General features: G+C 33.8%; 2 protein-coding genes across 2 annotated transcripts in view; both read right to left on the bottom strand.

Annotated features, from left to right (window-relative positions):
* LOC118050395 (E3 ubiquitin-protein ligase RMA1H1) overlaps window positions 1–22,381 on the bottom strand; it is an 89,514-nt gene that overhangs the window by 3,293 nt on the left and 63,840 nt on the right. The gene's annotated exons all lie outside the window — the stretch shown is intronic.
* LOC140954414 (protein ACCELERATED CELL DEATH 6-like) lies at window positions 8,409–12,550 on the bottom strand. The gene is made up of 5 exons (XM_073403836.1): window positions 11,905–12,550; window positions 11,235–11,800; window positions 11,069–11,128; window positions 9,730–10,134; window positions 8,409–9,059 (listed from the first exon to the last, which is right to left on the bottom strand). Exons 1-5 carry the CDS (start codon window positions 12,548–12,550, stop codon window positions 8,409–8,411), a joined length of 2,328 nt encoding a protein of 775 aa, XP_073259937.1.

Genomic DNA, 22,381 nt, shown 5'->3' with positions numbered 1-22,381 from the left:
ATCTTAACATGTAAAACTGTTTTAATATAATTTTGAAAAGATTATAATTTTAATTATAGTTTCATGATCAAAATTTAAACAAGAAATAACATTTGCATGAAATAGTGCAATAAATAATGAATCTCGATCGAGAAGAAGAGTAACAATACACAAATATTAATATTAATATTACTATTAATTCCATAAAGTAATAACTCATAATCCATTTTAATTATTCAATTAATCTAGACCTCATAACAATGCATACAATCCCTTTGAGAGTGCTTTTATTTATTTGCGAAATTGCAAAATAATGTGAATAACTACGAAAATGAGCATTGTACCTCTAAATCAACGTAAAGTATATTAATAAAAAGAATAAATCTTAATTTTGTTTCTTATATTCTTAAAATATAATAATGTTCATTGTATTATTTGAACCTTTTAATTAGAGTGGAAGTTTAATTTCATCACTTTCTTATGAGGTTTTTTCTTCAGTGGATAATCTGAAAAAATCTAAGTAAGAGAAGCTAGATTCGTTTCAGAGGGTAAATTTATGCATGGATATACAAAGGAGACCAACTTCCTCAATGCATAAGAAATAAAGGTATCGAAAAAATGAAGTGAGGCTCACTTTCCTTCACCAGCAATATTCCATGCGTTTACCTTTCCAATAATTAGAAAAAGAAAGCGACTTGTATGGAGAGAGCTTTCTGAATTTCTTATATTAAAATTCTATAGGTGTCTTTACATTTTGATTACAGTTTTTTTTATGCTTGCTTCAATTTAAAAGAAATTTTAAATTTTAAAGTTATATATTAAATTTGATGCTAACAATCTAAAACTTCAGCCATTTATCCATTGTAATTCTAACTTGTAGTTCTAGGCTTAAAATGATGTTTCTCAAATATAAATTTAAAACTTAGTGATCTTTTTATATACAGAGAGCAAATTAAAACTTGTGGAGTAGTCAAATAACCTAAATATTTTGAATACAAAAGATAACTTAACAACTCAAGATTAAAGAATTTACATTCATTGGATGATTCTTCAACTTTGGCTATCAAGGTTGTGCAAAAAGATCAACTAGATGTTGCTAAAGATTTTACAATTAGATATACAAGGAATAGTATTACTGACGATATCTTCACCACAAATCAACTAAAAAATCATATCAAGAAGGCCATCATGGACCAAATAGAAATTTCAGTTTAACCTTTATATTATTATGAATAGCAATACACATAAAAGTTGAGCTATCAACCACTAAAGGTTCAACAATTAGATAGCAAAAGGAATCTAAGGCAACATATGGCTCACTTTATAGAGGCTTGTAACAATACTATAATTGATGGTGATCTCATGGTAAAACAATTCATTCATTCTTTAAAATGCAATGCATGACTTGGAGTCTTTTTTAACTTATAGTTGGGACAAATTGAAACATATGTTTCTTCAACACTCATCATATGGTTAACATAATTAAACTTATTAATGAACATTACTAAATAGAGAAGAATGTCATTGATTACATTCATCAATGGAAAAATCTCACTACCGAATTACGGAAGGAAATTTTTAGAATTAATGAAAAAGGGCGGGTAGCTGACGTGGAGGTTTTGGCGGGTGATATTTCCGACAGAATCACTGACGGATTCAAAACGGGTGACCCGTACGTGTGATGAGACCGGTTCACCATTCAACATACCTACGGAATCACCAACGGAATTGAAATGGCAGATCCGTATGGGTGACGTGACCGGTGCACCGTCAAAAATACCGACGGAATCACCGAGGGATTTGAAAAACAGGTCCGTATGGTGACGTGTCGATTTCCCGTCATAATTATCGACGGATTCGCCGTACAGTGAGGCCGTCGGAAAAATTAAATATATGGCCACTCTGCCGACACTCTCCTCCCCCATATCTTATTCTTCTTCCTAATCCTAACTCTCCCCATCTGCAAATAACCAGCCCCCCCCTCGCCCCCAAAAAAAATATTGCTCATCTCAGCACAACAAGTTATATTTCTTGAAGTTTTTGTAAGGTCACAGCATCCGTGTTCTAATTTACCAACGATTTTATCAATTTTGTAAGTAATTCTATCTATTTAAATTTTAACATTTAAATATCATTTTTATTATTTTTTTAGTATTATGTATTTTTGTTAGTAGATGTACGTGTTTTATTGTTATTTCTCAAAACAAACTTGTAGTATATGAATGTATAATTTATACATGTTATGGTTTGTTTTAGATTTTGTAAGATTGTATTTGTTTGTAAATTGTTAAAAACTTTGTAGAATTACCGAATTACATGTCCTGTTTTGAAATAATTAATAGCTTGCTTAATGAGTCCTTTTTAAGTTTTATCGATGGTATTGCAGAGTGGTAATTTCTGCTAATTTATATATATTAATTTGTATGGACGTGGATAAATGATAATGAATATTTAATATTTATGAGAAGTTGTGATTGGTTTGTTGGATAATCTCGAGGTAAAGTAATATTTTTGCAAGTTTATTTACCTAACTTAGTTAATTAATACATGATGTCATCATAATTTCATAGAGGTTCGATAGAAGTCATGGATGATCGTTCATGGATGTATCTAGATTCACCCCAAGGATTGCGGATGATGGATTATTGTAATGGGGTTCAAGGTTTTATTAATTTCGCAACATCTATTCCCAGAAATTTTACTGGAGGCGGTATTAGGTGTCCATATAGGAAGTTTTAAAATAAAAAGTATCTGCATCCAGATGTTGTAATGATGCATCTTCTACACAAAGGGTTTATGGAGGATTACCAGTGTTGGTATGCACATGGAGAGGTATTCGTTAGTAATAGGAGAATGGGAGAAACGGTGGTTGGGTCAACTTCTAATGCTAGCAACTTGCATAAAGCAGCAAATGACAACACTAATCCTTACAGAAATATGGTTATGGATGTAATGAGAATGAATCAAGGTAATGTCAGTCAATGTCCAATCGTAGAAGAAGAACCTAATGCAGAGGCAGCTAGGTTTTTTGATTTGTTGAAAGACTCTGACGAACCATTATAGGATGGCTGCATAAACCACAGTAAATTGTCGGCCGTGGCACAGGTGTTCGCCATCAAGTCAGATCACGGGCTGAGTGAGGCCGGGTATGACAAAATTATTGATTGGGCAAGAAGCATTTTACCTGAAGGGAACAGGCTGAAATAGAACTTCTATGCTGTGAAGTCCATGATGAAACCCCTCGGTTTAGGATACCAGAAAATTGACATGTGCCCTAACTTCTGCATGTTATACTACCTTGAAAATGCTGAGATGACCGAGTGCATGACATGCGGGCATTCGCGTTACAAACCCAGAACTGGCAGGGGAAAAACTCTAGTGGCGTATAAAAAACTTAGATATTTCCCGATCATACCTAGACTGCAGAGGTTATTCATGTCACGAAGGACTGCTGAGCACATGACATGGCACCAAACACATGATGCGGTTGAGGGTGTGATGGTGCATCCTTCTGACGGCGAAGCGTGGAAACGCTTTAACAGTGTGCATCCTGACTTTTCAGCTGAATTAAGGAATGTCCGTCTTGGGTTGTGTACAGACAGATTCAACCTATTTGGGTCATTTGCTGCTCCCTATTCTTGTTGGCCGGTCATACTCACAGTTTATAACTTGCCACCGGGAATGTGTATGAGGCCGGAGTTCATGTTTTTATCTACTATCATACCCGGTCCAAGCAGCCCGGGGCGGAATATAGATGTTTGTCTTCGACTGTTGATTGATGAGCTGGCGTAGTTGTGGTCCTCCGGAGCTCTGACTTATGATATATCGAGGAAACAAAATTTCCTTATGAGGGCGGCTTTGATGTGGACTATCAATGATTTTCCAGCTTATGGAATGCTTTCTGGTTAGAGCACACATGGGAAACTCGCATGTCCATACTGCATGGAAAACAATAAGGCATTCACGCTAGCAAACGGAGGTAAAGCTTCTTTTTTTTACTGTCATCGTCGCTTCTTGCCACTTAATCACAGGTTCAGAAAGAACAGAAAATATTTCTTTGTTGGCAGAGTTGAAAAAGATGTTGCATCCCCGCGTCTTTCTGGTGAAGAATTGCATCATGTTGTATCAGAGTACGGTGACATTGTGTTTGGCCTTCAATCAGGTAAGCAAAAGTTTCCTGGTTTTGGTTTGACCCATAATTGGGTAAAGCGAAGTATTTTTTGGGAGCTTCCTTATTGGAAGACCAATCTTCTCCGCTATAACCTTGACGTCATGCACATTGAAAAGGGAAGACAAAGGACAACATCAAGTCTAGAATGGATATAGCTTTATACTGTAACCGTAAAAATATAGAGTTGGTTTATGAGGAGTCACGGGTCGCAAAAGCAAGGGCAAGCTTCGTGTTAAAGAAAAGCGCACAACTGCTAGTCTACAAATGGCTTAAGAGTCTGCGTTTTCCGGATGGACATGCATCGAACATATCAAGGCTTGTTAACATAGAGGACTGCAAATTGTATGGAATGAAGAGTCATGACTGCCACGTGTTTATGCAAACACTCATCCCATTAACTTTTTGTGATTTGTTGCCAAAGGGAATATGGGATGCACTGACGAAGATTAGTCATTTCTTCAGAGATATATGCTCCAGCAAGTTGAATGTTGAGCACATTGAGAGGCTTCAAACGAATATCATCGAGACAATATGCAAACTTGAGATGATATTCCCTCCTTCATTTTTTGACTCAATGGAGCATCTCCCTATACATCTACCGTTCGAGGCAAAAGCTGGAGGACCGGCGCAGTATAGATGGATGTACCCATTCGAACGGTTAGATATTACAGTTGCAATGGAATTCATATCTAAAAGTATTTTATATGTTTTTCTTAATTGGAAATACTTGAATTGTAATTCAATGCAGGTACTTGTTTAATCTCAAGAAAAAGGTTAAGAACAAGGCGCATGTAGAGGCTTCGATATCTGAGGCCTATATTGTTGAAGAGATCTCAACATTTATCTCGTACTATATCAAACCTCATCTGAGAACAAGAATCAATCACGTTCCACGGCATGATGATGGCGGTGAAGTGCCTTCAAGTGGGAACTTGTCAATATTCTCCAATACTGGACGACCCACACCTAAAAATGCCTTAAGAGGAAGATATTTGTCGGAAATAGAATTCAAGCAAGCACACAACTATGTTCTATTTAACTGTGATGAGCTGAGACCATTTATTCAGTAAGTTTATATATGTGTAATACTAATTAAACTTTGTCAGTAATATACTGCTAATTATATATTGTGAAATCATACACTCATTATCACTTGCAGGCAACATCGACAATATTTGCTCTCCAATAACTCGCAGCTGACCGATCTTCTTATTTCTTTGGGACATACTAATCTTGTGCGGTAAACGTAAATGCACATGCAATTATTTAACCATTACTATCTTTTTTTTATATTTTTTATCTTAAAAGTTAATTTTAGTTGCTAAGAAATGATTATTAATCTATAAATATGTCATATAAATTCAATTTATTTATATAAATTATATATAAAAAACATTTAAAGATAAATTACAATAATCTCTTTGAAGGATTATAAAATAAATAAATAAAAAACTTAATTACTTTAAAAAAATACTAAAAAATTAAAATTAAAAAAAAAACAAGATAGAGTATTAATTAAAATTTAAATAAAAATTAATAAAATGTTTATTAATAAAAGTTAAGCGATGCTGGGAATACCATACCAAGCCCACGCGCTTGGCCAAGGATCAAAAAACATAAGTGTGCTTGATACTAGAAGCCCAAGCCAGCATTCCCGGCTAATTTTCTTTCTTTCTTTCTTTTGAAGTGTTTTTCTTGAAATAGACAAGTTGTTTATTATGCAAAAATTATTTGTTATCCTCTCCATCTTTTTACTCTTACCTCCTGTGTTTGAAAAATAAAAGCTGAAGTTTTAAACTATCACCTTCATTAAACTTTCATTAAAAAAATAAATTCATTAACACCAATTTTAATCTTTTTATGATTGAAATCTATCCTTTAAAGCATTTTTTTCTCTCTTTAATATTTTTTGCTAACTTTTTATCTTCTCTCTCAATATCCAGACACTAAATTATTATTATTTTTTTAAAAAGATTGGACTAAAATATGAATTGCTATAACAACAAGGATCAAATAATAGATAAATTGAAATTTTATATAGCAAATTAAAGTTTTCCATACCAATATTCAAATGGGGTTTTTTTTATTAAATTTGGTCAAGTTCTTAAGTTTTGTTTTAACTAAACATAAAAATTTTACTTTGCAAAATCAATTTTTAATTCATTGTTGTAAAATTCGTTGACATTTTGTATATGTAAGACAATGAAAATAAAAAAACAAATCTTAACATGTAAAACTGTTTTAATATAATTATATTTTAATTATAGTTTCATGATCAAAATTTAAAAAAAAAATAACATTTGCATGAATAGTGCAATAAAATAATGAATCTCGATCGAGAAGAAGAGTAACAATACACAATATTAATATTAATTCCATAAAGTAATAACTCATAATCCATTTTAATTATTCAATTAATCTAAACCTCATAACAATACATACAATCCCTTTGAGAGTGCTTTTTATTTATCTGTGATATTGCAAATAAGTGAATAACTACGAAATGAGCATTGTACCTCTAAATCAATGCCAGCCATTAATTTTCAAATAAGGACAATATAGTCTATTCGCTCTAATTTTTTTTTTTTTTAATTCCATCTAAGTCCACAATTCCTAGAGTTTTTGTTGGGCCTTGGCGTTTTTTTTAGTAGGTTTCTACAGTTTTGTTCACATTACACCCTACCATTTTCAAGATGTCTGCCTATGGATAATCATATCTCACTTGATTATATTTTGAAAGCCTTTTGAGGTAAAGATGATGAGGTTTTTAAATTTTTTTGTGGAAGGTCCATCTAATATTTTAATATAAAAAATCTTATTTCTTATCTTTATTTTCAACGTAAAGTATATTAATAAAAAGATAAATCTTAATTTTGTTTCTTATATTCTTAAATATAATAATGTTCATTGTATTTTTGAACCTTTTAATTAGAGTGGAAGTTTAATTTCATCACTTTCTTATGAGGTTTTTTTTTCGGTGGATAATCTGAAAAAAATCTAAGTAAGAGAAGCTAGATTCGTTTCAGAGGGTAAATTTATGCATGGATATACAAAGGAGACCAACGTCCTCAATGCATAAGGTGATTGAGAATGTTTAGAGCGAGTCACAAATGATATGAGCTCTCATGTGTTTGGCAGTGTGGTAGTAGTTGCTTTTCAAATAGTTTTTTGTGCCGAAATACATGCCAATGATGTTTTTTTATTTTTTAAAAATCATTTTTGACATCAGCACATCAAAACGATCTAAAAAGTACAAACCGCATTCAATTTTAATAAAAATAAAAAATTGAAATTTAATAAAATACCGTTTGAAACGCAATGCCAAATAGTGTATGAAGATGTTATAAGGGATGAAGTGAAAGAAGTCTTAGAATAGATGGAACCGATACAAGTTCCAGAACCAAATGATATCCTAGCTTTAATATTGTTGTCCTTCGTCCATAAATGAAACAATTTAGGACAACAATGTCTTTAATTTGGATAATTAAAGATATCAACTTGGTTGGTCTTAACAGTATTAAAATGGCCGTCCTTAAAACAAGAAAAAAGGACATGGCCAGGCATTGACACGTTGCACATACGATAAAAGTCAACAAACATCGTCCTACCCTTGCTCTAATTTGAAACAACATTGTTTAAGGGTGCGTTTCTTTCTTAAAAGTAATTTTCAAGAATTTATTTTTTTAAAATTTTTTCTGTATTTATTTGTTATTAAAAATAATTAATTAAAAAAATATATTTTTTAATCAACGAAAAATATTTTCTTATAAAGAAAAAATTTAACTTGATTTCTAAAAAATAATTTTTTTTTTATTTTAGACGGAAAATAATTTCTAAAAATTAATATTTACGGAGTTAAGGAAAAGTAGGATTTAAAAAAAAATATTAAAATAATATATATTTTTTATTTTTAAAAATTTATTTTTAACATCAATATATTAAAATAATTTAAAAATATAAAAAAATTAATTTTAATAAAAAATTTTAATTTTTATAACATACTGTTTATAACGCAATTCTAAAATAGAATACCTACAGACAACAAAAAAAACTTATCATCAATATATTACTCCAATCGCTCGCCAGACACAATCCAAGATATGATCGATCTCAAAATCCTGAACTTTCTCTTGAGATCAGAGAGTTTATTAGGCAGCCACCAGCTACTGTAGATAAACAAGAAAAAAAGGCCGTAGTAGAAATGGTGCAAGAGAACCCGTAGAAGAACTTTGTTGAAATATCCCGACCTCTGATCCTACTAAAGATCAGATAGTTTATTAGGCAGCCACCACCAACTGTAGAAATACACTAAAAAAGGGCCGTAGTATAAACGGGGCAAGCGCACTTTTAGAAGAACTTCGCTGACATATAGCAGAATAATCATAGGAAAAACAACGGCCGCCCCTGTACTGATGATTAGTAAGAACAGGCCATTGGATCCTATTAATGCTATTTTCACAGACATAAGGAACGCCAAGAACATCATGTAAATAGCCAAACAAACCATGAATATTGAAGACTCAACTGTAGAGATTTGAAATCTGGGAGAATGGAAGCTTGGCAAAAGAAGTTGTAGAGCTGCCACCAGAGAGAAAGATAAAGCCCCCACATTGAGAGCTAAATAATTATACAGAAGATTCTCATAAGTGCTGTAATGGGAGGCAGTATAAGTAGTGCTGTTAAATTCATGACGACGATCACTTGAGTTATTGTTATCCCTTAATTGCGGCAATTGTATAACACCCGCAAAGGTTACACCAGCAACAAGCACTGCTATCACTAGAACATTCCCTATCAGCAACTTTGTTTCCTCCTTTCCTCGTGACATGGGTATTAGATTAACAGGGAAAAGCTCCTTTCGGGATTTCTTAGGGAAGGCATTGAAGAATAAGATCGATATTGTTGTCACCTGCATATATATAGCACGGGGGGGAAAGCTTAATTGTTTAATGAGTTCTTGGCACTTCCTCAATTGCATCTTAATTTGAATATTTGATTTTATTTTTTTACTCAATCCAACAACAACAACAGGAGTCTAGTAAATCCATGCTTAATATATATATATATATATAAAAGTAGAAGTGCGCATACATTCAATTGGAAACTCAAGAGTTATTACAAAGTTCAAATTATTACTCCAATCGCTCGCCAGACACAATCCAAGAGATGATCGATCTCAAAATCCTGAACTTTCTCTTGAGATCAGAGAGTTTATTAGGCAGCCACCAGCTACTGTAGATAAACAAGAAAAAAAGGCCGTAGTAGAAATGGTGCAAGAGAACCCGTAGAAGAACTTTGTTGAAATATCCCGACCTCTGATCCTACTAAAGATTGAGCTTTTTCTTGAGATCAGAGAGTTTATTAGGCAGCCACCACCTCCTGTAGAAATACACTAAAAAAAGGCCGTAGTATAAATGGTGCACTCTTAGAAGAACTTGGTTGACAAATAGCAGAATAATCGAAGGAATAACGGCCAACCCTGCAATGAAGATTGTTAAGAACCAGCCATGGGATCCTATTAATGCTATTTTCACAGAAAAAAGGAATGCCCCGAACATCATGAAAATAGCCGAACAAACCATGCTGCTTGAAAACCAAACTACAGAGATTTGAATTGTGGGACTAATAAAGCTTGGCAAAAGAAGGAATAGAGCTGCCCCCAGAGAGGAAGATAAAGCCCCCACATCGAGAAACAAATAACTATACAGAAGATTCTCATAAGTGCTGTAATGGGAGGCAGTATAAGTAGTGCTGTTAAATTCATGACGACGATCACTTGAGTTATTGTTATCCCTTAATTGTGGCAATTGTATAACACCCGCAAAGGTTACACTAGCAACAAGCACTGCCACCACTAGAAGATTCCCTGTCATGGTCCTTGTTTCCTCTTTTAGTTTTGACATGGGTAGTCCAGTAGCAGGGAAAATCTCCTTTAGGGATTTCTTAGGGCGGGCATTGACGAATAAGATCGATAATGTCATCACCTGCATATATAGCACGGGGGAAAAAACTTAATTGTTTAATTAATGAGTTCTTGGCACTTCCTCAATTGCATCTAAAAGCATTGACCTTCAAATGCCTTTCCCAGAACAAGTAATTTTCTGGAATGCTTTAGAATTTTTTAATATAATGGTATGCAAGTTCAATCAATTGGGCTTGAACTAGAAGTTTAAAAGATTAGGGATGGCAAGGGGGAAAAAAAAAGGAAAGAAGAAAAGCAACAATACCAAGTTAAAATACCCAATACGTATTTCGTCCTGTGGTGATGCCTGTTTTGTATCCAACTTATTTGAATCAACTTCTTTGCCCTGTAAAATAATAATAATAATATTATATGTTAAAATGCAGTGCTCTCTCTGTGTGCTATGGATATATATTGAAGATATTTGATTTCCTGCTGCGAAATATTTTTAATCTTTTTATTTAATTATATAATAATAAAATTAATTTTTATAAATAATTTAAATTCCATAGGATAAAAAATAATTTAAATTGATTTGAAATAAAAATAAAAAAGGTATCTATATTTTTTAAAAACAAAACTATTTTCCTTATTAATACGTTCCATTTTTTTACTAATGTTTTTATAAAAATTTTTTGTTTTTTTTTTTAATAACAGCCTATCATATTCTTATAAATAAGTTTTAATTAAAAAATAAAAGAATAATGAATTGATGATTTTCTTTAAAAAATAAATATCTTTTTAGCTATGTTTTTATTACATAAAAATTAAAAGCAAATATTAAAATAATAAATATCACAAAAACTTTCATGATTTTATTGAAATAAAGATAAAAAAATATATCTATTTAATAGATAAAAAATTATTAATCCATCCTCTTTTTTTTTTGGATAGTATTTAATAAAAAATATTGTTTCTTAAATAAAAAAACTTATCATAATCCTAAACGTAAATACCTTGATCTCGTGCGCAGGGGTACTGTTCTTTGAATTAAACTGCTCTCGTTTCTCGGCACGCTGGCAACAAAGAAGAAGCCCAGATACCAAAATATTAAATCAGTAATACTCCTAAAATACATAGAATTTTGTAGCTCGATAAATGATGATCAAATTAGTTGCATACTGTTTTTATGTATTCCTCTGGAAAATGCTTTTGGAAAATTCTTTTGGAAAATTCTTGAGCCAAGTACCCATATGGTGTCCAATTTCTATTGTTCACAATGAAATGTTCAACGCGGCAGTCACGCACAAGAAGAAATGTAGCCGTGCATTCGCCATCACTTGCTGCCAAGTGCAAAGGTGTATTTCCATCCTCATCTATCGCATTTAGCAGCGGTTCGACGTCGAGCTGCTGGTCCTGTTTGAGTATGTACCAAACCACACTGGCATTTCCATATTTGGCCGCTACATGAAGAATGTTCTGCCCTTTCTTATTGAGGAATTCTTTTGGATATGGGAATTTATCAAGAAATTCCTTCACTACATCAACAGAGTGGCTTTTGCATGCTAGATGGATAGGATAGTCGCCTTCAAGGTTTGTTTCATAAGCACCATCGTGAAACTTCTTTAACAGGAATCGAACTCCTTCGAGAAAACCTATGGATGATGCATAATGCAGTGAATTTCCCAACTCTTCCTCGGTGAGACGTAATAGCTCTGGCTTTTCATTTCCAATTTTCTCCAAAATATCTGAAAATCAAAAGAAAATGTTTCAAATGAATATAAAGATGATAGCTTTGCAACAATTGTTTGTATGTAATTCATTTTCTAGGGAGTAATGAAATTGTGATCACCTCTGTTACGTTGCTTGATGGCAGCATGAACAGGTGACTTTCCTTTTGGTAGGGCATCCCCATCTTCACTTTTTATAGGGAAAGAAGCTTTCGTTTTCAAGAGATCATCAAGTATCTCTTTCTTATTGTCGTTCTCAACAGCCAGATATAAAGGAGACTTGCCATTATTGTTGTTGTAATAGGCCGCTTCTGGATCTCTGGAAACTAGGAAAATGGCAAGGTCTTTGTTGCCCTTGACCACTGCATCATGCAAAGGAGTGTTTCCCTTTGCATTTGTCTTCCCCATCAAGCTCGGATTCGATTCCGCAAGAGATTTAATTGTATCACTGGCCTTTCCTTCTCTGGCAGCAAGATGAAGGATTGTGTCCTTCTGGCTGTTTTGGATGGTGATTAGAGAAGGAAACGTTCCAGCCAGATAAGATGTAATATTGTCACTTCCACAGCTTACAGCTACGTGAAGTAGTGTATTACCGCAGGGTGTCACTAGCTTCTCTGTTAAATGTTGCTCGGCAAGGCTTTTAAAGGCCGCAGTATTGTCCTGCCTCACACACTCATGTAACTCACTATCTATCATTGCATTTGCCATGTGATCTCTCGGAATCGGGTTTTCATCAATGTTTATTGCTTCGTAGCCTACGCTAGACATGGCAAAGGAAAATATTGTGTTTGTTGAATCAGCTATACATATCAGACAGCTGGACTTCTAATTTAAATAGACCAGACTGCATGTCAATGGAATCTGAAATAATGTGAATCTTACTTTTTTTTTATATTTGCAAGGATATATACTTTGATTACTCAAGTACTTCACCCATTCGTTCTGGAATCCAGGACATAGCAAGAACGAGAGAGCAGTTTTGGCTATGGTTAAAGCAGCATCTAGAAAAGGAAAAGGAAAAGGAAAGGAGGAAAATATTTCTCCCAACTCAAAAAAAGGAAAATTCTTGACTTGAATTTATTACTCATATACAGAGTGCAGTTGGGAGAATCCATGGTTTAATGTACATGATACACGATGGCATGAGATTCTGCATCTTCTCGCGGTGATTTAACTATTCAATTCAAAAGATCACGTCGGGGATACTTTGATTACTCAAATACTTCACCCATTCAATACATAGCAAGGCATAGGGAGACCAGTCTTGGCTATGGTTAAAGCAGCATCTAGAAAAGGAAAAGAGGAAAATATGTCCCCTAACTCAAAAAAAGGAAAATTCTTAACTTGAATTTATAACTCATATATACAAAGTGCAGTTGGGAGAATTCATGGTTTAATGAACATGATACACGATGGCATGAGATTCTAGGTGAAATAAACATTCAATTCAAAAGTCTCAAACTCTTACTCTATATATCATGTATTTTAATTTCATTCGTTAAGTTTAAATGATTAAATTCTAATGGAATGGACATGATGTAGTGCTTGATAAGAATAACAATAATTTAAATCTTAATTATTTTTTGTTCCTAAACTATTATAAATCATTACATTCAGAATCAATAGTGAGATTTAGTGTATGACTAGTCTATGGATCGAAATCACTTTCTTTTAATTAGATTCTTCAACTTGTATTGTATACTACCATATATAGTTCATCATTCTTTGACTTGCATTTAGGCCAGAATAGTAACATCAATGTTTCAAAAGAAACTAGCAACAGCTTCACTATATTGGTGAAGGCGATCAAATACTATATCAATCAAAATTTTTAAATTTTAGGTAGCCATAAAAATGATTTTGTGCTAACTCTATGCCACAGTATACTAAATGAAAGTTTTTCAAGTTTGAAAATTCCACAAATCCATTACTCAAATTTATTTTACTATATTTAAAAGAATAAGAGTGATATTGAACTTTTAAATGCTTGGACAAGAAGATTTCGGCACAAAAAACTTTATAAAAAATATATTGGAAAAAAAAAATCATTCTTGAATTTAAAGTTCCATAAATTTTTAAATTGAGATAATTTTGTAACTAAGAATAAGGTTCCAAACTTGTACAATATAGTAGAATTAAATATACACACATATAATATTCAAACATTGCTTTATATTCAATGGATTCTTCCACCCTCTGTACTCAACCAAATTCTTGAAGTCATGCTCTCGCATTATGTCTACCTCATCTCGTTTTTCTTGCTTTTCTACAGTTGGAGGTAGGTCTTTAAGCTTCCTGATCTCAAGAGAAACCGAAGTAACTGTCCAGGTTGATGTTCGCAAGAGATGTCAGGATTTTGTGGAATTGGCCTCTTTTAAAACGTTTCGGGATGAATAAACATCTTGGGATATATATTGTGTGTGTTTAACTACTGTAATAATAATTTGAACTTGTAATAACTTTTCAATTTCCAGTTGAAATAACGAATTGAATGTGTTCTATCAATATGTTCTCAGAAATGAATAAATTTTACGAGGAAATTATCAATAGGTTGAGTTTTAGGAACTAAAAGACCAATGATTTCAATCAAAATTCTCTTTGATCAATAAGCTTATATTCTATACTTTCAAAAACACCCTTTTAAATATGAAATTGCTCATAAACCTTTAATTATTTAACTTTTTTCTAAGAGAACTTATAAATTTGAACCTTTATTTCCTTATTTTTTTGAATGAGATCATCGCATGTTTTCTTCTATCATCTTTTTGTTCGTTAAGTTTAAATCATTGAATTCAAATTCGGAGATGATTTAGTGCTATTTTGTATTTTGTTTTCCTTCAGAACAAGCAAATTCATCACTAGTTTATTGTCCGTGTTTTCATTGCGAGTTGGACCTAAATGTTTTTAAACATAAAAAATAATAACTAGATTTTATGAATTTTCCAGCATGATGTTAAATTTAGTACAACAATTAAAATTTTTAAAACACTTAACCCAACACTTTACTTCACTCAGGTTTTAAATTAGATTTTATAAAAATTACCCCGACGTGATTTTATTGACTGTATATGTTCAAAGAAAAAAATATAAATTAAATTAAGAATTAAGTCAAGTTGACCCTAATTAATCAACTAAACTCACGATCTAGATTATGAATTTAAATAAGTTAAGTTATTTATTTTTATACAATAAAAAAAATTACCTTCAAATCAATACTTAATAATAAAAACCTATTTTTTGAGGGGGGGAAAAACAACTTGTGTGTGTGTTTTTTATAAATAAAAATGGTGCGTCCAGGGGGATGCTTCAAGCGCTAACCACTTGAGCTTAACGTTAGAGTTTGAAACTTTTGAATTGAATAGTTAAATCATCGCGAGAAGATGAAGAATCTCATGCCATCGTGTATCATGTTCATCGTGTATCGTTAAGTCTCAAACTCTTACGTTAAGAACCATGAATATATATATATATATATATATATATATATATATATTATATATATATATATTCTTATGTAAAATACATTTGCGTCGACTTAATTAACATCATTTTTATTTGCTCAAATTCTTTTTATCTAACCTGACATGCAAATCAAATAGCTAGTTTGCAACTATTTCCATATCAGTTGTCGGTTGGCTTCGTGGAAAGGCAGATTCTTATCTATTGGGGGTCGTTTGTGCTTGATTAAATTTGTGCTCAGCAATCTCCCCATCTACTACCTATCTATGTTCCCCATATCTGCTATGGTAGCCTCCAAAATTGATCAGAAACTTCGATCCTTCCTCTGGTCTGAAAATGCGAAAAGGCACAAAATATGCAATGTTAGCTGGGCAACTGTTACTCTTCCAAAACATGCGGGTGGTCTTGGGATTGGTTCTTTAAGGGACAAAAATACAGCCCTGCTTTTTAAATGGTTATGGAGGTTTAGGTTGGAGGAATCAAGTATGTGGAAGGGTGTGATCAAAAGCATCCACAATACCAATTGCTCTAATCTGCTGCTGCAAGCTCCTATTCCAGGAACTGCAACTACATGGTTCCGGATTGTCAATCATTGTGTGAGAAATAATAAGTTGCAGGATATTGTAAATGAGCAATCTTTGGTCCTTATCGGAAATGGCAAGAAAACTTTGTTTTGGCTTGATTGATGGCTTAATAACCACTGTTTAGCATATCACTTCCCTACTCTTTTCCAATTATCCAATGACAAAGCTGCCACCATTGCTAAGATGGGAATGTGGGAAGGGTATGAGTGGATTTGGTTTTTTTCATGGATACGTCCACTACGGGGGCGCAACATTGGCTTGCTGGAGCAACTCTATGCAATCCTTTCAATAGTACTCATGGACAAAGATGGAGAGGATAGACTAATTTGGAAGGACAGTAATTCAGGAAGATTTTCAGTGAAATCTCTCTACGGATTGTTGAGTCCAAAGCCTTCCACAAACAATGCCTTCTCGTTTGCTGGAATTTGGAAAGGTTTTGTCCCACCTAAGGTAAAGATCTTTTGCTGGATGACTATCATTAACAGACTCAACACCCGATGTATGTTGGTTCGAAGAGGTATCTTGAGTAGCTCGGAATCAAATTGCCCTATCTGCCTTGTTGAAGCAGAATCGGTGGACCATATTCTGCTTCACTGCCATAAGCATTGGCTCATTTGGTCCAAAATCATTAAGTGGTGGGGTTTAGTTTGGTGTTGCCCAAAGAGCTTCTCAGACATGTGGTCTCAATAGTCTTCCATGGTGCATGGTAATTTTCAGAGGAAGGCATGGTTGATGTTGTTCTTCTCAGTGGCATGGTCTCTTTGGCTCCTTCGAAATGATCTCATTTTCCAACAGAAGTCACCTGATTATGACTCAATTTTCTTTCTTATTATCACCCGTCTATGTCTTTGGCTAAAAGCTATCCATTCAGATTTTCCATACTCCCCTACAAATCTGATCTGATCGGCAGATGGCTTGCTTCGGTGGTCCAATGCTCACTCTTTCAGGATTAAAAATATATGGTCTCCTCTTGTGATTAATAGCCTCAAATAGAATGTGGACGGCTCTTCTCTTGGTAAGCCAGGCCCTTCTGGAATAGGTGGTGTGCTGCGAAATCACCATGGCCATGTGCTCGGTATGTTCTCTGTTCCAGTTGGTATTTTAGACTCTAATATTGCTGAGTTAAGGGCTATTGTGAAAGCCATTGATCTATCAGCATCTAATTGCCTTTTACACCATCAACACCTCATCGTTGAATCTGACTCTGTCAATGTTATTCGCTGGATGAATAATCCTCTCAGTCGTCCGTGGAAGCATCATAATTTGTTCTCCTTTGTTAATAGACTGAAAGCATATTTTGGTTCAATCACCTTCTCTCATATCTTTCGTGAAAGTAATTGCATGGCAGATGGCTTGGCTAAACAAGGAGTGCGGAGATCAAGTGAATTTGTTGCCTAGCTTTGAATCCACCATTTTTCTATGGGCTTGCTATTGTTTCTTCTCCCATTATGTCTTTGAGTTTTGTTCTGTTTTGTTTTGTTGAAGAATGTTTAGCTTCAGCTCATTTGGATGGATTTTGTATGGTTTTCTTTGCTTTGGTTTTTTTAAGCTGCGCTTTATCCTTCATATGGCTTTATGCCATATTAAGATATTGTGTAGCTTCTGTACTATTCCCGTCAGACTTTGACGCTTATATAATATATGCATCTTTCAAAAAAACTACCCGTAAATGTGCCTATCGCCAAAAAGTTAGTCATTAATTAGCACTACGGTAATGTGAAAACTGTCCTCGATTATCATTATAGAGCCTATCGCCACTTAATTTTTTTTATTCTATCATAAATAATATTCTTACATTAATTTATGTTAATCAAGATTCCTTTTTTGGAACAATTTTAAAAATGTATTCTTCATAAATATACAGCAATGAAGAAATTTATTTTAATATCAATCAGATTATAGCATCTCAATTATAAATCCAATTATCTTTTTGTGGTATGTTTTACCGTGAATCTCTCTAATATTTTCATGTACTCTTTTTTTTTTTAATGAATTCAACCATAGACTTTCCATATCAAAAGGAAGATTCCTCACAAGTTTTCATGTGTTTTTTGCGGCTTAAATTTGGAAACTTCATGATATCTTTTTATATACTGTAACTTTTCTAGAAATGTTTGGATGAAAGTTTTAGATTGGTACAGTATTCGATATTATTTACCGAGAACACTTAACTCATTGTTTCTGTAATAACCCGAAATGGTGTAAGGCAAATTCCAAAAATCAGCTTGAAAACTAATTTACAGTAGTACTACATGGGGTATTTGGTTGTTGAGGAACAAAATTATTTTTTAAGAGAGATCTATAAGCTTGTTTGATTGTTTTTCCACCATCCTTCATCGAGTTGCTATTTGTTTGCATACTGTTGTAACCCAATTTTGGATTCACTAAGATTTTCTTGAATGTTATTTTATTTCTATTATTATTTATAAAAATCCAAAAAAATTAAGAAAAAGTTTAAAATTCAAAAATATATTTTTCTTGAGGCAACTGCATCTTTCCATCAAAACCAAGTTCACCAGGTCAATACGGGTCAAACCATGTTGACCAGGGTAAAAAATGAGTTTCGGGCTGTTTCGGGTCAAAACTATCATTTCCGACCAAAACCGAGTTCGCCGGGTCACTACGGGTCAAACCATGTCGATTGTCATAACCCAATTCTGGGTTATTTCAAAAAAAAAATCAATTTCTTTTTCAAAAATAAAAATCAAAAAAATAAAATAAAGGCTGACAATGTGGAGAAAGGAAATCGGGGAATCAAGCTGCAATTTTGGAGGAAGTTCAAGGCCTAATTGTACCTAATTGTGCCCAAAAATGAAAAAAAAAAATGCAAATTCAAGGTCAAATTAAATGATTATTGGATGAATTTGCATAAAAATTAAGTTCAATGACATAATTAAATTTTTAAAGGGCCAATTTGATTTAATCATGGGCCAAATTAAATTTTAATTATGTTTAAGAATTAATTTGGGTCCAATTGAAGGATTTAATTAAGTGAAAGGACTTAATTATACTTTAAATGGGTCAAATTAATTTTATTTGGGGCTTAATTGGTGAAAAATTAAGTTTGGGAGTTCAATTTGGGCTTAATTGAGAAATTCCGAATTTTAAAAGACCAAATTTAATTTTTACCAAGTTAATTAGGGGGCTAATTGCATTAAATAAAAAGGTTTAGGGTCAATTAGGGCTCAATTGAAAGAGAGAGGACTGAAATGGACTTTGACCAAAAATCATTGTTCATTATCTTCTTTATTTTTTTCTGGAAAAGCTGGTCTGATTGACTACTTTGCAGCTGCATTTAATGTACCTAACGTCCACAAAATTTGACAAATCTTAGACGCAAATGATCCTATGCATTTTCTCTACAACCCCATGTGATCAGGTTGGGCTAAATGACAACATATTAGCACTGGTGACAGCCTAAAGAGGCCTACTCAATCAGTTTTTGTCTGCAGATTTTCAACTCATGATACCTACTTTGAGCCAATGGTTGGGATCCTTCCCAACTGAATCAAGGGCTGAAATGTTTTTCTCAATATATACAAGATTGCCCTCTTCCACTACCTATAAATAGAGGTGGATTTCATGGCCTGAAAAAAGGAGAAAATCGGGTCCCAAATCAGCCAAAAAACCAGTTTTTCTTCCGGTTTCTACACATTTCTTCTTTCTTTCTCTCTCCACCGTGGCCTTTAGCCACCACCACCCTCATCACCGGTCTTGCCACCATCATCTACACCACAGGTAGCCAACGCAACCACCAGCCGACCACCAAGAGCCACCGTCGGTTTTCTCTCTCCTCTCTACAGCTCCTCCCACACGTTTTTTTTCTTCTTCTTTCTTCCTCTGCCACAGGAAACCGACGCCATCAACGTCTCTTCCTCCAGCTCCACCGTTGCAACCACCTACAGCACACCTTCCTCAGCCAAAATAGTGACGGTAGCCACGACCTTTCAGCCAGGTAAGCCACCCTTCTTTTTCTTCTTCTTCGTCTGTTCCACTGTTCATAAGTGAACAGTGGACGTGAATTATAATTCACGCCCACTGTTCATGCAGTGGAGGAAGCTTTTTTTGTTTTTTTTTTAATCCAAAAAAAATTTCAAAACAATCATTTCAAAAGAAAAATGTGATTTTCCTCGCATATTTTTCTACCAATATTGCATAATATCGGGTTTTATATTTACACTTTAAATTACAAATCCGGTATTAAAATACTGGTTTTCTCCAAAATATTTATGTGTGTGTGTGTGCGTGTGTGTTATAATATTTTAAAAAAATAAAAAATAGAAAAAAATAAAAGAAAAATAAATATAAAAGAAAAAATGACGCGGGTCCAACACCTATCCTATCATGTTATCGTTCGTGGGTCCAGAGCCCAAATCTCAAATATGGTTATACCCATTTCTCAACGATATAAAAAAAAAAACAAAATTGTAAATAAGCTCGAAATATAATAGCATTTCAATCAAATAAAAAACACACAAGTAAGGGTAACCTTTCTTTTGAAAGGATGTTTTAAGGGTGGTGTCTACCTTTCCTTAATCATAACTAACCCAGTACTCGAATCTCTGGGACCAATGTCTAATTTGGGATTTCTAGTTCCCTCATATTACTAGATGGCGACTCCAATAAAAAATTAATTTCCCTCAACCAATAAAAAAATCTTTTTGTTAAATAAACAAAAATAAAGGAGTCGTCGCCCAACGTCGTGTATCGACACATACTATAGATTCAAACTTCACTTATATAAGAAATGACATCTTAAGATCTTCTGATGGTATCAAATTGTGATGTAAATAAAAAATCTTAGATAGTCTCTTTGTTGTTTGCTATAGTAGATCAATTTTTTTTTCTTTTTTTTTCTTAAGTCTGTTTTATATATATATATACTTTACTTTGATTATGAACTTTATTGCCTTTTCAATATACTCTTGATGATTATAAAAAAAAAAATAGTTGGTAATGGTTGCAGGCTTGACAATTCTTGTCTTATTGTACAGTTTCCAAGATTATATATATTACCTTTCGGAAGACAAAACCTCTTCAATTGCTAATAGGGGTGTGTGGGATCGATGACTTGTCTTGGATTTGGAATTTCTATGTTTGGTATGTTGTCCAAATTAACGTTGTCCAGCAAGGTTTTGGACAAATTGAGTTAGAAGTCAATCTCTAATGGAATGTCTTCTTTCATATTTCCAAGTCAGCCTAGTTCATGCATTTCCTTCAATGGTGTATGAAAAGGATTGGTCCCTTCTAAAGTTGAATTTTTTTGTTCGCTGGCTATCCTTAATAAAATCAACGCCAGAGGTGTTTTGGCTAGAAGAGGTATCATATACTGAGTCTGATGAAGCAACATGTTTTGTCTGTGTTGTAACCCATTTTTGGGTCCCCATGAAAAATAAAATAAATAGCCAAAAGAGGTTAAAAAAAAAATAACAGGAGCCAGAAGCGCTCAGAAAACAGTCAGAAAATTGGTCATGGAATTTTAAAAATACAAGGATGGAATTTTTGAAAAATATTCTTGAAGGATGAAAGCCGTAGTGAGAAGCAAAATTTGAATTTTAAGGAGAAAAGCCCAAATTTGGATGTTTATGGATTTAATTGGATTTTTATTTGAATTTATAGAGGATTTTATTGCAAGAAAAATTGATTTTTAAGTCAATTTGGGCTTTAATTAGAAGAAATTTAAGTTCTGGGGCCAAAATATATTTTTTAGGAATTTATTGGGTCAAATCAGGGGCTTAATTGCATAAATATTGAAGTTTAAGGGCCAATTAGGGATTTAATTAAGAAAATCCGAAACTAGGGACCAAATTAGAAGAGGCGCGTAAATGGAGGGGCTGCAATTATTCGATTCAGGGGCCTAATTGAAGAAATTGAAAGTTTATTAATCAATTGAGGGCTCAATTGCATAAATCAGAGGCCAAGGACTAAAGTGAAAAAGGCGGCCAACAAGAGGGGCGGGGACCGAATTTGGAGGACTGATTTGAAGTTTGCCCATTTAAATGAAACGGCGCGTTTCATATATATAAAAAAAAAGAAAAAAAAAAATAGGAAGACCAGAACGGTGTCGTTTTGAACGACACTGTTCATCTTCCTCCTTCCCCCCGAAGCAGAGCAGCAGAAGAAGAAAACCATTTTCTTTTTTTTCAAATCTTCCCGCCTCTCTCTCTTCGTCCCCACCACCTTTAAACATTGGCCGACCAGCCGTTGCACCGCACTAACGATGGTCCCCCACAGTTCTGCCCCTATAAATAGAGAAGAAAACCGAAAAAAAAAAAAAAAAAAAAGAGGACCCGAAGGGAGGAGAGAGAGAGGAGAACGAAGAGAGAGGAGATCGAAGAGAGAGAGAGAACCAACAAGAGAGAGGGAAAGAGAAAGGAATAAACCGAAAACAAAAAGAAAACAGAAGACAAAGAAACCGAACCCAAAAACAGAGAAAAAAACCGAAGAGAAAGCCACTGAAAACAAGTCGCTCTCGCCGCCGTTCGAACCGCCACAGCACCGCCCGGAGCCGCCGTCCACGAGCCACGCCACCAGCGACCGCCTCCACGCCAGGTAC

This window comes from Populus alba, chromosome 13 (genome assembly GCF_005239225.2).
Source record: "Populus alba chromosome 13, ASM523922v2, whole genome shotgun sequence".
NCBI classification, from domain to species: Eukaryota; Viridiplantae; Streptophyta; class Magnoliopsida; order Malpighiales; family Salicaceae; genus Populus; species Populus alba.
Note: the sequence above shows the minus strand (reverse complement) of the source record. Positions and strands in the feature narration are given on the sequence as shown.

Coding starts and splice junctions, on each gene's coding strand:
- LOC140954414 (XM_073403836.1), bottom strand. CDS start 12,550: ATGTCTAGCGTAGGCTACGAAGCAATAAACATTGATGAAAACCCGATT. Junction 11,129..11,234: donor CAGAGGAATACATAAAAACA/GTATGCAACTAA, acceptor CTTTGTTGCCAG/CGTGCCGAGAAACGAGAGCA. Junction 10,135..11,068: donor CCCCTGCGCACGAGATCAAG/GTATTTACGTTT, acceptor CTATATATGCAG/GTGATGACATTATCGATCTT.